This window comes from Ictalurus furcatus, chromosome 26 (genome assembly GCF_023375685.1).
Source record: "Ictalurus furcatus strain D&B chromosome 26, Billie_1.0, whole genome shotgun sequence".
Taxonomy (NCBI): domain Eukaryota; kingdom Metazoa; phylum Chordata; class Actinopteri; order Siluriformes; family Ictaluridae; genus Ictalurus; species Ictalurus furcatus.
Genome location: NC_071280.1, coordinates 13,463,138 through 13,478,460, shown reverse-complemented (window position 1 = coordinate 13,478,460; position 15,323 = coordinate 13,463,138). Strand labels below are relative to the sequence as shown.

Sequence of the window (15,323 nt, the reverse complement as noted above, 5' to 3'; positions counted from 1 at the left end):
ATAGAAAATACCACAGCCTCAGATTCACTTATTGTTAAAATGAAATGGCATCTTTTAGTGTTTAGTCTGAAAACCATCTTTATTTTCATTACTGAATACAGATACAGGGTTTGTGTGTGTATCAAAGCTCATGTGCACTCAAAACATTCCTTTCCTGTACTTATGGATTAGATCTGATACGTCCTCCTTGCACACCTTAATCCAACCGTCCTCCTTCATGTGATAGACTAAGAAGATATAAAAGAACATAGAAACATGGTCTGAGTATAATTATATTTATAATATATAATGGTCATTTTACTTTACCATGAAGTGCAAAATAGTATTTATTTACACTCATGATCTCTAAACAGTACTTTTAAACAGTAAATATATGGACACATCCTCATTAGAAATTCCAGGTTTAAGTGAGTATGCAACGGATGGATATCACTTACGGTTCACGACTCCACCAGAGTAGGCGTCTCTGTGTGTGGCGTGAGCAATGCCACGGCGGCCGAGCTCATACGCCTCTTCCACTGTCATATCCTCACGGTAGCCACTGTCGATCACCCCATATGCATAGCTGTTCCCACAGCCCGTGGAAAACATTTGCCCTGAGAGGCGTGTTCCATTATGATCTACATAATACAGACCAGGACCCTGCAGATGGCAACACAAATATGGCAGAAGTGTTTGTGTGCATGCTTAAAGGAAAACAAAGCAATTTTAACAAGGAATAAGGATTTACTATATATTATGTAGTACATTACATATTAGAATTCATTTTACATAGGAGAATAAGCTGCCAGCTGCCATAGAAGAAGTTTTCGGCTTGTGTTGGCTGCTGTTGTTGTTTTAGTGTGTTCAGTGCTATGGCTCAGTGCAGGCGCTATCTAGCAAATTGTCTAGTATTGAGAAAATGAAAAAAAGGAAATGAAATCATCACAAAGGATGGGCAGCATGATGGCGCAGCAGATAGTATTCTGCTAGGTCTCAGTTCTTGAACATATAAACACATGTACACAAATTTGGCTAATTTAAACACAATTAAGTGTTCAACCTAAAAGGCCTATCACGTAGCCTAAATGTAAATGATGGTTGTTAGTCTTTCAGGTGATTATAGAGTGAATTATTGTACCCATTATTGTATGGGTATTTTATGGTGGAGTTACTGGACATAATTTTGTTCTTGTGTTTTATGAATTTTTAACCTGTACATCTCAAAACCACATTATTGTAATACTATTGTGTCTGTTTCAAAATCAAAAAGGCAAAAAAAAGGAGAAGGAGTGGGGTTTTTCTGACTGTGCGACATTTCTTAGTTTGTTAAGTGCAATATTTTCTTGTAGATTTAACAGATTTCTTTTGGAAAGAGAGTAAATAAAAGGTTAAACAAAAGAAGATGGATAATTATTTAATTTAAATGGAAATCTACATTGTGGAGCATATGTCCATCACACAGTTCACCCTCGTTTGGTTGTGAATTAGATCCTATTATTATTATTATTATTATCATTATTACTAAGTGCTTCATAACATGAAAAAACTTGCTCAGTGGGCCTTTAAGACTTTGAAAAGGTCAGAGTACATGACTGCTATACCTTCTTGTCCCAGCCACAGATCATGCTACCCATGGACAGGCCCATGCCTCCATAACCAAGCATCATTCATCAAGCTCGTCTCAGCATTAATACATTGTAGCTTGGTGAAGCTAGTTGATGAACTGATGTGGTTGGTTGTCTAGTACTATTGAGGTGCAAGGCTTGTACATGTATGATTTAAAAAAAATACCAAAAATAAGTGTATAGGGCTAATTTAATTTGATTTATGAAACACAGAAACAGAACAATTTATTTCAATTGTCCATGCAGTGGTCGGACTAAACATCAGTAAAATTGACCTACAAAAAAAACTTGAAGGTGAATGGACAGAGACGTTTTTAAAAATTCATATCATGTGTTGAAGTTAACTCTACCTTCTTGTCCCAGCCACAGATCATGCTACCCATAGACAGGCCCATGCCTCTATAACCAAGCATCATGTTAGACAGCAGCTTGGAAGCTGCAGACACTGAGATCCTCTGCTTGTTACGGAGCTGGTAAAGCCTGAGGACATACATGAAACACATGTGCACACACAAAGCGTGTTAGTAATGTGTTATTTTTTAATACTCATGGCTGTACTCTAAAATAGTAAAGCTACAAGATGTGCCAGCTATGCTCGGGCATGTTTAATGCACTTCATGTAGACAGAATGGTAACTTTATCCTGTTGGGGATTCACTCCACCCCTTCAGATTTTGCTCAGACAGACCTGCACTCCTTAGCCAGAAGTCTCTCCCAGTACTGACAGTCTGCAGCACTACCAGACATGGTGCCCAGCAGGTAAGGGTTGATCTCAATCACCTTATTCGCCTCCTTTGAAGCTAAAAGACACAAAAATTAGACAGTAAGGATAATAAAAAATGCATTTACAATGATCATATAATTTGTTGATTTGTACACTGCATCATTCTGAACTCTGAGGATCTGCCTTTACATGAATGTACGTCATTTTTGATGAGATGTGAGCATGCTTACCGATATAGCGTCCAGCCGAGGCCCTGGAGTCGACGGCTACAATGACGCCATGGCGGAACTTAAAAGCCAGTGTCGTGGTGCCGTGGTTCAAGTCTATTGATATCCCATCATCTGAACTGCATGATTTCAGAAAGGCTGACGGCTGAAACATGAGGAAGACTGTCATCATTACATTGGGGTGTAGAGAGTTTATCTGTAAGTATGTGATGTGATGTGATGTGATGTGATGAATGCTTCTCTATAGGCTAGAGCTTATTGGTGTCATTGCCTTTATTTCAGCCACGTAAGCTACTTTTCTATACATCCTAGTCCTTGGGACAATGTCTAAAATATATGACAAGGTGTTATATGCTATAGCAAGTCATGAGGTTAATAAAGCATATGTGCTGTTGGTAGGTGGAATATACATTTCAGGTAAATAGTTGAGCACACATAAATCAGGATGGCTTGGCTGTAAGAGAGAACACAGTTAAGGAAGACATTATAGACACTGGTACCTCCCACATTCACTCCCGTGTAGACAAAGAAAGGAAATAAATATCAGTTGAAAGAAGAAAAAAAATATATATAGTACTTACATCAACCCCAACTGGTACAGCAAATTCCTGAGATTTTGTCCCAAAGCTGTAGTGACTCGGCCGATCAACAATCTGCGTCCGTTTTGAGCCGGACTGTGAACCGATTCCGGAATGAGACGAAGATCCACTCACTTCCAAAAGGGCCATGCTTTGATTAAAACGATGAATAATGAATAAAAACAAATTCCTGGAAGAAAAAAGACTTTGTGAAATATGATATGTCGATATGTCTGAACGAAAAAACCTTCCACTTAATTTCGAAACCGAAAGCTCAAACGATGCTGCTTTATTTTACTTTCGCATATGACTAGGCTGTTTTACTGTACTTATTGAAAAAAATTATAGGAATGTCAAACGTCTACAAACCCCCTGCGCATGTATTTGTCTTATTTTTTACATGAAAATGAGAAAAATTTGGTTTGAAGAAGAAGAAGAAGAAGTCCTCACCTGCCTGCCGGGGTTTAGCGCTCAGCAGTCCAATGAGAGCCGCTCGTCTCTTCACATCATCAGTTTTCAGGAAGACTTCCTGTCTGCAGGTGGCGCTGTGACTCCTTTTATTCCACACGTGCACGCGACATACATTACAGTGTGGTGGAACATTGTATAGACAGCATTCGTAGACATTTCTGAAGACAAAAATTCCTATTATAAGTATGAATACATTTATGTTTACCTATGGCCCACGTAAAGGGGGCGAACACTATTGAGCTGGGTTGTATAATAATAATAATAATAATAATAATAATAATAATAATGATAACAATTGGTGCAAGAATTAGTGCCTCACACCATTCGCTTCACACCGCCAGGGTTGGGGGTTCTATTCCCGCCGCTACCCTGTGTGTGCAGAGTTTGCATGTTCTCCCAGTGCTGTAGGGGTTTCTTCCAGATACTCTGGTTTCCTCCTTCAGTAGAAAGGCATGCATTGTAGGCTGATTGGCATGTCCAAAGTGTCTGTAGTGCATGAATGTGTGTATGTGATTGCGCCCTACGATGGATTGGCACCCTGTACAGGGTGTACCCCGCCTAGTGCCCGATGCTCCCTGGGATAGGCTCCAGGTTCCACTGAAGGATAAGCATGATAGAAGATGGATGAATGGAAATTTATTCCTAATGAACAAGCCAGAGACGATCGTGGCAAGGAAAAACTCCCTGAGACGACATGAGGAAGAAACCTTGAAAGGAACCAGACTCAAAAGGGAACCCATCCTCATCTGGGTGACAAGAAACAGTGCAATTATAAATAATTCCCAATAAATGTGTACGATATGGTCAAAAAGGTGCAATTGTGTAACCAGGAAATTCATTATAGTTTTCACATGAAGTCTATTTTGTTGAATATGTGAATCATGACCCTGACCAGGATAAAGCACTTATTGAAAATGAATCAATGAGTATTATTAATATTTAAAATACTGTCATTGATGGAATAGAAATTCACACTGCTTCATAAATTTTTTTTTCTCGAAAATATAACCTGACACAAGTGCTTCAAGACATGAAACTGCGTCATTTCCACAGAACACTTTGCAGCTTCCTGTTCATATGGAGGCAGGTTTGGCTGCAGTTACACTTATAGCCAGAGATGGCGCTGTAAACCTTTGTGTGATCGCAAGACACCGGGCTGACTCTGGGCTTTTAGTTTCCTGAAGCGAATCATCTAAAACTGCCACTTCTGTGTAACTATGGACCCAAAATCCCAGACTAAAGGTGTCAGCACAGGTGTAAGTACATCTTACTGTATAATTAATACAGGCTAGCGATAGAGGCTCATTTATGACTAGCGTAGACAGATGGACTTGAGGAAAACTCGGATAATCAAAGCAGAAACTGACCATGGAAAGCAAATCACATTATGAAGGCTACATTTTTTATTGTTCATTTGATGATTCGCTGCTATTTCTAGCGCTAATAAAGCGCAGTTTTGTCGAAACATATATGTTTTCCTTGTGTTTAGTTACTTTCACTTTCATCTTGAGAAGCGCCTCTGTTTCCCTCTCAGAAAAATTGTACTAAACTGTACCTATCCTTGTGTCTGAGGTGGTACCCTCTACCCTCATACCCTCATGTAGTATGGTATTTATTTATTTATTTATTTTACTGATTTAAGCTACACAATTGGACATTAAGGACCTGTTGTAGAATAAGCGGTACAGAAAATGGATGGATGGATGGACCTGTTGTAACCAATTTTATACATTGAGGTTACACTACATGCACACAAAGATACATACTAAACAAAAAGGAAAGATAGACTTTTAGTAGGAGAGTATGGAGTTCATTCATTCATTCATCTCCAGTATACTGCTTCATCCTCATCACAGCTGTAGTGGTTTCGGATCCTGTACGGAATACACGCTGGACACCATTCCATTACAGACCAGTCCACTATGCACACACTCATTCACACCTAAGGGCAATTTAGCATAGCCAGTTGATCCACCACCATGTTTTTTTGGAGGTAGGAGGAAACCGGAGAACTCAGAGGAAACCTTTGTGGAAATGGGATACCATGTGAAACGCCACACAAACAGTATCCTGAGCTCAGAACTGAACTGCAGAGCGTGGAGCTGACAAAGGACGTGGCAACGTTAATCTCTGCATCACTGTGCTGCCTGAGAATGGATTGCAGTATCATTAGGAGTTTAACTGTAATGTCATGATCCATTCATCCATCCATTTTCTATACTGTTTATCCTACAGGGTCACGGGAGCCTATCCCAGGGAGCATGGGGCACAAAGCGGGGTACACCCTGGACGGGGTGAAAATGCGTCGCAGGGCACAATCACATATACATTCACACACCCATTCATACACTACGGACACTTTGGACATGCCAATCAGCCTACCGTGCAAGTCTTTGGACTGGGGGAGGAAACCGGAGTACCTGGAGGAAACCCCCGCAGCACGGGGAGAACATGCAAACCCTGCACACACAGGGCCGCGAACACACTTGTGCTATCTCCATATACAACACAATGTTAGCATCACTAACATGGATGGATCAGGATTGAGTCAAGACCAAGCGTTATGGGGGTCAAGTCTAAGTTTCAAAGCCAAGCCTAGAATGCCCAAGTTTGTGACAATACAGTTAATACAGAAAATGTATCAAGACGGTGTGATGGTCACTAGGAATTTTAATATACAGTATGTAAATTGTTTTTTAACTTGACACTCATGCCATTTTTTGACAGACTACCATAGTTGCAGTAAAGTACAATGGAGGTGTTATCATTGGTTCAGACTCCAGGGCCTCAATTGGTGGGTGAGTATAAAAAAATATTACTAAACTAGTATATTGTGTGTGATAAATGCTATATATAGACTGTGTTCAATAAACTCCTGACCTAAAGCTTAGCTGTGTTTTCTTTTCTGTTGTGTGTGTGTGTGTGTTTTGTAATCTATAGGTCATATGTGTCATCTAAAGTCATTAACAAGCTGATACAGGTCCATGATCGGATATTTTGCTGCATTGCTGGTTCATTGGCAGATGCACAACATGTCACAAGAGTGGCCAAGTTTCAGCTGTCTTTCCACAGGTAATTATCCATAAACTTATTTAGATTTTGTAGTGTACAGTTGTTATAATCAATAGTCCAGCACTTCACTGTAAACTCTACTAAGAACAACAATATTTCATCTCATTTTAATCAGTTTGGACAGACTAGACCTGAAAAAATTTATTTTTGTGTGTGTCCGTGTGTGTGTGTGTGTTTGTGTGTGAGCACACTGAGCATGTTATTAGGAACACCTGTACACCTACTCATTTATACAGTTATGCATCAGCCAATCATGTGGCAGCAGTGCAGTGCATACAATCATGCAGATACAGGTCAGCAGCTGGTTCACAACAACCATCAGAATGGGGGAAAATTTGTTCTCAGAGATTTTGACTGTGGCATGATTGTTGGTGCCAGATGGGCTGGTTTGCGTTTTTCCATTCCTGCTGATCTCCTGGGATTTTCACGCACAACAGTATCTAGAGTTTACTCAGAATGGTGCAATAAAGAAAAAACATCAATTGAGCAGTAATTCTGTGGACGGAAACGCTTTGTTGATGAGAGAAGTCAACGGAGAATGGCCAGACTGGTTCGAGCTAACAGAAAGCCTACAGTAACTCAGAAGACCACTTTGCCTATTTTATATCCTAGTTTACCTTTTTTAAAAAAAAAAAAAAAATTAACTGTTATAATTTGTAGGTCTAGTTAAAACAATGAGTAAAGTAAAGTTGCTATTATTATTCATAGTGTTTCAATGTTTCCCAATGCCTTCTCTCTCTAGTATACAGATGGGCTCTCCTCCTTTGGTGAAAGCTGCAGCCACTGTGCTAAAGGAGCTGTGCTACAGTAATAGGGAAGATCTACAGGCTGGTTTCATCACAGCAGGTTGGGACAAGAAGAAAGGGCCACAGGTATGACAGTGGTTTACAGCAGTGGTTTTCAAAGTGGGGGCCGCCACGGGGCGCCCTGGGGGCCTCAACAATTTGGTGTGAAAAATCACTCTCAGACAACCACACACACACACAAAATCAATTCCTAATGTAATGTAATGTAAAGATGTAAGATGTAATTATTAATAAAAAAGGGGGGGATATAGTCAGAAGTATTTTTAATGGGTTTACAGTATGTACTCAGATAAAGACTGCAACTACAGACTCTGAAGAGATTCACAGATGACAGTAATTAATAAAGCTCAGATGGAGCCTGTGCAGTTACAGATTAAGTCCCCATTGGAAAGAGTTAATGACTTCTAGCCTAAATCAGACCATTAGAGACAGCATTGTAGATATACTAAGTATCCAGTACAGTATAATGACATATTAAGTCCCCATTGGAAAGAGTTAATGACTTCTAGCCTAAATCAGACCATTAGAGACATCATTGTAGATATACTAAGTATCCAGTACAGTATAATGACATATTAACATGCTGTTAAATCTGGCACCATAGCTACCTTCATATGTTTTCATTGTGTGTTTGTGTGTGTGTGTGTGTGTTTTAGGTGTACACAGTATCTATGGGAGGGATGCTGATTAGTCAACCCTTTACCATCGGTGGTTCTGGTAGCACGTATATCTACGGCTACATGGATGCTAAGTACAAACCAGATATGAGCCGAGAGGAGTGCATTCAGTTTGTTAAAAATGGTAATAAGCCCTTTTAAATTGGCTTATTTAAAGCATATTATTGAGTAACTACTATGAAACTAATAGGAAAACGTGTGCAGATTTGATAGTAAGAAATGTGTGAGGCTGGACCTGCCAGTGAGCCTGGGATTTTAAGGTGCTAACCAGCACTACAGAAAATTCAAAAACTGAATTACAGCTACAGAATTATTAAAAATGTCATACTTAGTAGTGTGTATAAATTGTGTTGTAAAACAGACATTCTGGGACACTGCTGAATTCTAAAATTTATTGACTAGCAGTATTATATCTTCAAATCAGCCTCCAGGGAATAATCTAAATGTGTTGTACAACATCTAGTTAAACATAATTATGTTGATATATTACCCTATGTTGCTAATGTTTAACACACTCACTGAATGTCTCTCTCTCTCTCTCTCTCTCTCTCTCTCTCTCTCTCTCTCCCTTTCCAGCTTTGGCATTGGCTATTGGCAGAGATAACGTGAGTGGTGGCATCGCTCATTTGGTGGTGATTACAGAAGGTGGAGTTGAACATGTGGTTGTTCCTGGTGATAAATTACCAAAGTTCAGTGATGAATAACTGTTAAAGAAACACAAGTAATCACTGCGTAACTACTGTGATATTCTGAACTGGTAAAGTGAGTACACTAACGTAGTATACTTATTCAAGCCCATTTGCAAAGACAAAATGATTAGTATTACAAAAACTCCCAATGTAGAGAGCATACAGTATGTAGTGAATAAAAAACCATTTGTCCTTTTGGGTACAGCCATGCTCAACATTAGATTTTCTAATAAAATTTCTTTTGCTTAAGAAAATGAAACAATTATCTCCTTTTGTGGTTTATTCAATTCAAATGTTTAACATTCTTTCACATTGCAATTCATGTGAATAATGTCTCTATTCATGTTTGTGTTTTGCTCTCAAAATTGTCATTGCTGAAATGTATCTATTCTTATGTAATTAGTAACTTACTGTGGTTTTTAAAAGTATTTACTAGACTCTTTCTTGCTGTTTCTCAATTATTTAAAAAAAAACAAAACAAAAAAAAAACAGAAGTTTTTGTCCACTAGGTAATATGGGAAGTCCTAGAGCAAGTATCTGATAACACCTGTCTGATTTCATACATTCTATTCACGATTAGAAATAGTTTTGGATATCTCTTGTTTTAAAGCTTGTACTGAGATGGTGTTTACTGATTTTTATTTATTTCTTTGCTTGCTTTTTTGTATTTGTAACAGTCAGTTACTTTTCCACCATAACAGAGGTGTCAGGACAGAGGACAGTGTGCATTACTGTCCTCAGCAGCATGACAAGCTGTGATTTTAATCTTATTAACTTCAAGAGAGAGAAAAAAGGAGAGGCTTTACAGCTACTGTAGCTTACAGCTAACCCTAACCCTACTGTAAGTGATAGCACAGACTAGTTTGTCTCATGGTTGTTCTACAACTTTAAATGTAATAATAAACATTAGTTAAATCATAAAAAAAATTAATCATGGATTTTTTATGTTTGGCACAATGGCACAGTGAGTAGTGGTGCTGTCTCACAACTCCAGGGTCTCTGGTCTGGATCCTCACCTCAGTTTATGTGCAGAATTTTGCATGTTCTCTCTGTGTGGGTTTTCTCTGGTTTCTCCAGTTTCCTCCCACCTTCCAAAAACATACAGGTAAGTGGATTAGTGATGCTAAATGAGGCGAGTGTATGAATGTGTGGTGTCCAGGTGAAGGGGTGTCCCCACTTGCACACAGTGTTTCCAATTGCTGTGACATATGAGGAATAAAATGCTTCAAGCCATGCTATACATATATATATATATATATATATATATATATATATATATATATATATATATATATATATATATATATATAATTATACCTATTTTGTCTTGCAACCCTGTTGGGGGAAAAAAGAGAAGATAGAAACCATCACAGAAATTCCAATAGTTTCCACTACAAACACCATTACAACCCATCAGCTAACAATTAAAACCATTACCATTATTGGTCCTTAAAGTTATCCACTAGACATAACATGCCACCAATAGAAGGCAACAAATTACCAGTAGACATCCACAGGGACCATTACAGTTTCCATTAAAACCAATACAATTCCCATTATAACCATTAAAACCATTGCAAAGTCTATGATGGCTTCTATTGTTTTTTTTTTGTTTGTTTTTGTTTTGATTGTTTCCAAAGCAGCTCTTATTCTCTTCTCTTCCTGGGTCAGGTATTCACACTGAATGAGCCTTTTTCATAAGGTTTATTACACCGGTGTATTACATTTTTCATGAATGTCAGTTGAATAGTTTATACAGGTGTTAGCTGTTAGCATCGGCAGTGCTTCCAGACAGGCACAAGTTACTTTCGTTTTCAACTCGCGAAGTGAAAGGGGAAACAACGAACAGCTCCTGAGGAAAATCCTAGGCCTTGTTATTTATTTATTTTTATTTTTAAACCAGGGCTACTTTTTAAAGCTTTAAACCTGTTGTGTTCAGGTGTTTGGTAGCGAGACCGCTGGTACTGTTGTAGTTTCTCGGCTTCGCCTCATATCGAGTTTCTCGCGCTTTCTGTTCTGCTTGGAGTCGGGGCGCGCGCTGTTTCTGTGTGTGTGAGTGTGTGAGTGTATGTGTGTGTGTCCCCATAGTCGGAGTTGAGCTGATTTAAGGCTAAAGCAAGCATCATAATGTTGGAGGAATCTTCATCGCAACCAGGCTGGCTAAGTGAAGAAGTCAAAACCGGGGTAAATAATCTAGTCTAATCTACTGAGTCGTTTTAATCAGATGTTGTTTAGGCTAACAGATGCATCTTACATTGTACTTTTATATACAAAAGAAAGTGACCTGGTCAGATATGATATTCTATACATGTGTATATCACTTGTCTAGGTTTATTCTGCATTCATTTTTGTGAGACTGTAATGCACAGGCATGATATTAGGTGTTAATCCTGACACGCCATTTTTCTTTTCAGACTACAATCATAGCGATTGCGTTTGCAGGCGGAGTTGTTCTCGGCTCCGACTCACGTGTGTCTGCTGGGTAAGAGATTCATCTCAATATTATGTTAAATTTCACAAAGACAGGGTGATTTATAGGACATTATGACCGTCCTGATGAGCTCTGAGAGATTCAGTTGGACAGGCTTTAGTTATGCTTTCATGCATCTTCCTAATATGAACTCTGCAAGAATATGAAAAGTCTTGTTCCTTGCTTAAACATAACAGTATCATACTCATCAGTTTTTATTTATTTCTTGTAGGGAGTCAGTGGTGAATCGAGTTATGAACAAACTCTCTCAACTACATGACAAGATCTACTGTGCTCTGTCCGGGTCAGCTGCTGATGCCCAGACCATCGCTGAGATAGTCAACTACCAACTGGATGTGCACAGGTACTAATCACCTTCACAATTCTGTACTCTTACATTCCTGGACCTGACACCCCTGCTACAAAAAAAACAAACAAACAATAGAAACCATTATAGAAATTCTAATGGTGTCACGTATTCCTTGTAATGAAGGTAGGACGGATGCAGGTAAGAGTTTAATGAGGGATAGACAGGCAGACAAATCCAATACACGAGACAATAGCGAGATCAAGAAACAGGCAATTGGCAAACGGGCATAAACAGGGCAAGGCTAGAATCGCGAAGGAGAAACGGGAATAAGATCAAGAACCATGAAACAAAACGAGGAACAGGGTAATATCGTTTGGTACAGTGGTAACACTAATACTTCGCAAAGACATTGAAGAAAACAGTCTCTTTATACTGTGGAGTGAGTGTGTGAAATTGGATGCAGGTGTGATTAGAATGAATGAGTGTTCTGGGAATTTCAGTCCATGGCGGCCATGTTTGTAGGCCGCAGTGCAGGATGGGAAATGTACACACTGGTTTGCTGTGATATGACAAGTGGTTTCCACTACAAATATAAATGTATTGTGTTTTGGGTCATATTCTATTAGGATTTAATGTTTTGTTTTGGTTTCCACTAGACATAAACATGTCACCAATAGAATCCAACACATTACCAGTAGAGACCCATATGGACCATATGGATGGATATTTTAGGATTCTCTTCTTACATTATACCCTTTTAGCTGAAAACATGTTTCAGGTGTCTTTAGCCCTGAGTTAATAGGATGTTACCAAATTCACACCAAATTTGAAACTTTTCCATGTAGCTGCTAAAATTTCCACATACCTTATTACTCAAGCACTCAATTAGTTTATTATCTACTTGCCATGAGATATGATACACCTGTTTTGGCTGTATTGTTGAAATGAATCTGTTTACCTACGATCTTGCTTCAATTAACTTTTGACTACAACAGTGATATATACTCACAATTTGGTTTGCAATAATACAGCTTAACATGCATCTACAATATAAGCAAACCCTTATAAGTTAGATTGCCAGGTTTATACCATGAAGATTCTGATAATGCTTCTGTGAATTTTTTTTTTTTTTTTTCGCCAGATGACTGGTCATTTAATTGAATTGGGAAATGCATACTTTATGAATCACAGATTATACATTGTTTTGCCTTGATGGACCTTTATTTAGTTTATTTGTGCATGTCTGTGTATTTGTGTAATAGTATTGAGGTGGAAGAAGACCCTCTGGTTCGCTCAGCTGCCACGTTAGTGAAGAACATTTCCTACAAGTACAAAGAGGAGCTATCTGCACATCTGATTGTTGCAGGTTGGGACAAGAGAGGTGGGGGACAGGTGAGTGACAAACTACTGATTTGAATGGTGTAGCTATACTGAAAATGTAAAGTGTACGTCTATGCTTAACATACACAGTATGTCCTAAATTGCTGCTGTGTGTTTACATGTTTATAGGTGTATGTGACGTTGGATGGCTTACTGTCTCAGCAGCCATTTGCTATTGGTGGCTCTGGTAGTTCATACATCTATGGGTTTGTTGATGCAGAATACCGGAAAGGCATGACACGAAAAGAATGCCAGAAGTTTGTTGTAGAAGGTACCATTTTTTTATAAACCTATGCATCATTACAGAACAGAAAAACAGCAATATGCCGTCTAGATGATTTCTTAATTGTACGTCATTTCTGTTCTCTCTTTCTAGCACTGACCCTTGCTATGGGCAGAGATGGTTCTAGTGGAGGTGTGGCTTACCTTGTTACCATTGATGAAAAGGGAGCAGAGGAGAAGTGTATCCTGGGAAATGAACTACCTACATTTTTTGATGAGTAAAAAAAAAGAGTGTATAGGCAAAACAGTGTTGCTGGGTTTGTTAAACACTGCTTTTTTCTCTTTATTAGGCACACCTATCATGTCAGTTAACCCTATTACAATCTTTCCACAGATAATTTTGTACTAATCTTCCTTGAGCCCTTTACATTCAGTCACTTTCATGTCCAGATGAGCGCTATTAAATGGAGATTATTGGCTGTAGACTTAACCCAGCAGTAATATTGAGGTGTTTAAAAAGCCCAGCAATGCTGTTGGACATGGTCCACTTGTGGCAGCGCCACACACTACCATGTCAGTGTCACTGCTACGCTGAAATTGGTCCATCAATAAAATATCTGGTCAGTCAGTAGCTGTATATCTATAAAATTCAGCTATGTGGTACTTTGACCTAATACACTGGCAGTGTTTTCATGTTGACCTTAAGATTCATTAGTTTAATTTAAAAGTGTCACAAATAAATACAGTTCCACAACCATTTCATGTATTGATTTTTTTTTCTTTTTGGCCCTGGCCAAATTAATTGTCATCAAGTTTAGATACTACAGAATAAAATGGGAGGCACAGAAGTTAACATTGCTGCCTTGTGGCTCGAGGGTCCCTGGTTCTAACTTGAGCTGATGTTACTGTATGGAGTTTCTCTATGGGTTACTGTATGGAGTTTCACATTTTTCGTCCTGTGTCCACTTGGGTTTCCTCCAGGTTCTCTGGTTTCCTCCAGCATACATGCCAACAGGTGGACTGACTATGATATATTGCCCCTAGGAGTTAAAGAGTGTGTGAATGTGTGTGTGTGTGTGTTTGTGCATGGTGCCCTACGATGCACTGGTGTCACCTTCAGGGTGTTACCCTGCCTCCTACCCAGTGGCCCTGTATCCACCACAACCCTGACCAGGATGAAGCACTTACTGAAGATGAATGAACAAATGTATTGCTTCTTTGTCTGTATCTTCAAGGGTATGTTGATATAGTATATCTTTAAAAAGGTACACCACATGCACTTTTCTAGGTAAAATATATTAAGGTACAAAAGTATGTACCACACCAATGACAATGAAATGTACAGTTTCATACTGTTTTTTTGTATGTGCAGTTTTTTCAGTTAAAATAATGGAAAGTCAAAGTCTTATTTGTCACAGTTGACACGTGGAAAACTGCACATTGAAATTCTTCTGGAATTTCCACTAACAAATACTGGACATGTACAGTATTAACACGTAGTGTTGTGTCTTTGTGTTAGACTGCAACTTAAGAAAAATAAAGGAGACACTCGGAGGTAAAAATTAACTTGTGTATTAACCAGAGCAAGAGCGAACAACATACCAATGCGCATGGCTAATTAAAAATCAGAAGTCAATGCTAAGGGGAGTGATTCCACTTAAAGAAGTAGGTCCACTCTATACATTACACGTAGCATCTACAGGGTGTCCCAGACAGTGCTAATTTCCCCTATGTATGGAGACTTTTTGGACACCTTGTACTAAACAAAATAAACTTATGCAAAAAATAAATAAATAATAAACTTTCAGTGTAAAAAATACACAAGAGATACTCAAAATATACATAAATGTATTTGGACAAGGTACATACTAATTTCTGCAATGCACAAAGCATTGTATACAAAAATACTTCTGTGCAAACTATGCTGTCACTGACTGTTTAAGAGTCTGTTTGGCTTGGGGAAAATAACTGGATGCTTAGTGTTTAAAAGTGTGCGTGAGCTATAAACCTGTTTTGTTCCTTTAAGGTGACTCATCAGTTGCTAGGTAGACCTGAAATGAACAGGTTTGGAACAGGCTTCCTCTATGGCTG

The 15,323-nt window shown here is 38.7% G+C and overlaps 3 protein-coding genes across 5 annotated transcripts; 2 read left to right on the top strand and 1 right to left on the bottom strand.

The window, feature by feature from the left end:
• Positions 1-52: 52 nt before the first annotated feature.
• Positions 53-3,661, bottom strand: psmb8a (proteasome 20S subunit beta 8A). 2 transcript variants are annotated; one of them, XM_053615597.1, is made up of 7 exons: positions 3,586-3,661; positions 3,139-3,325; positions 2,561-2,702; positions 2,295-2,406; positions 1,958-2,087; positions 438-642; positions 53-227 (listed from the first exon to the last, which is right to left on the bottom strand). In XM_053615597.1, the coding sequence occupies exons 2-7, from the start codon at positions 3,283-3,285 to the stop codon at positions 139-141; spliced, it is 825 nt and encodes a 274-aa protein (XP_053471572.1). In that variant the 5' UTR covers positions 3,286-3,325; positions 3,586-3,661; the 3' UTR covers positions 53-138. The 2 variants fall into 2 exon arrangements, with proteins under 2 accessions (XP_053471572.1, XP_053471571.1); XM_053615596.1 differs by having other exon boundaries at positions 3,590-3,638.
• On the top strand, positions 3,550-9,112 carry psmb12 (proteasome 20S subunit beta 12). Of its 2 annotated transcripts, none has more exons than XM_053615599.1 (6): positions 3,550-3,674; positions 6,334-6,404; positions 6,547-6,678; positions 7,421-7,550; positions 8,141-8,285; positions 8,738-9,112. In XM_053615599.1, the coding sequence occupies exons 1-6, from the start codon at positions 3,618-3,620 to the stop codon at positions 8,863-8,865; spliced, it is 663 nt and encodes a 220-aa protein (XP_053471574.1). In that variant the 5' UTR covers positions 3,550-3,617; the 3' UTR covers positions 8,866-9,112. The 2 variants fall into 2 exon arrangements, with proteins under 2 accessions (XP_053471574.1, XP_053471575.1); XM_053615600.1 differs by lacking the exon at positions 3,550-3,674 and adding an exon at positions 4,719-4,862.
• Positions 9,113-10,635: 1,523 nt separating this feature from the next.
• psmb9a (proteasome 20S subunit beta 9a) lies at positions 10,636-13,989 on the top strand. The gene is made up of 6 exons (XM_053615973.1): positions 10,636-11,034; positions 11,265-11,332; positions 11,553-11,684; positions 12,893-13,022; positions 13,140-13,281; positions 13,387-13,989. Exons 1-6 carry the CDS (start codon positions 10,978-10,980, stop codon positions 13,512-13,514), a joined length of 657 nt encoding a protein of 218 aa, XP_053471948.1. The 5' UTR covers positions 10,636-10,977; the 3' UTR covers positions 13,515-13,989.
• The last annotated feature ends 1,334 nt before the right edge of the window (positions 13,990-15,323 follow it).

Excerpts from the sequence above, each read along its gene's own strand:
- psmb8a (XM_053615597.1), bottom strand. The coding sequence starts at position 3,285 with ATGGCCCTTTTGGAAGTGAGTGGATCTTCGTCTCATTCCGGAATCGGT. Across the intron at positions 2,703-3,138 it reads CTGTACCAGTTGGGGTTGAT|CCGTCAGCCTTTCTGAAATC; the intron begins GTAAGTACTATA and ends CTCATGTTTCAG. Across the intron at positions 643-1,957 it reads TCTGTGGCTGGGACAAGAAG|GGTCCTGGTCTGTATTATGT; the intron begins GTAGAGTTAACT and ends TGCCATCTGCAG.
- psmb12 (XM_053615599.1), top strand. The coding sequence starts at position 3,618 with ATGAGAGCCGCTCGTCTCTTCACATCATCAGTTTTCAGGAAGACTTCC. Across the intron at positions 6,405-6,546 it reads TCCAGGGCCTCAATTGGTGG|GTCATATGTGTCATCTAAAG; the intron begins GTGAGTATAAAA and ends TGTAATCTATAG. Across the intron at positions 7,551-8,140 it reads ACAAGAAGAAAGGGCCACAG|GTGTACACAGTATCTATGGG; the intron begins GTATGACAGTGG and ends TGTGTGTTTTAG.
- psmb9a (XM_053615973.1), top strand. The coding sequence starts at position 10,978 with ATGTTGGAGGAATCTTCATCGCAACCAGGCTGGCTAAGTGAAGAAGTC. Across the intron at positions 11,333-11,552 it reads GACTCACGTGTGTCTGCTGG|GGAGTCAGTGGTGAATCGAG; the intron begins GTAAGAGATTCA and ends TATTTCTTGTAG. Across the intron at positions 11,685-12,892 it reads TACCAACTGGATGTGCACAG|TATTGAGGTGGAAGAAGACC; the intron begins GTACTAATCACC and ends TTTGTGTAATAG.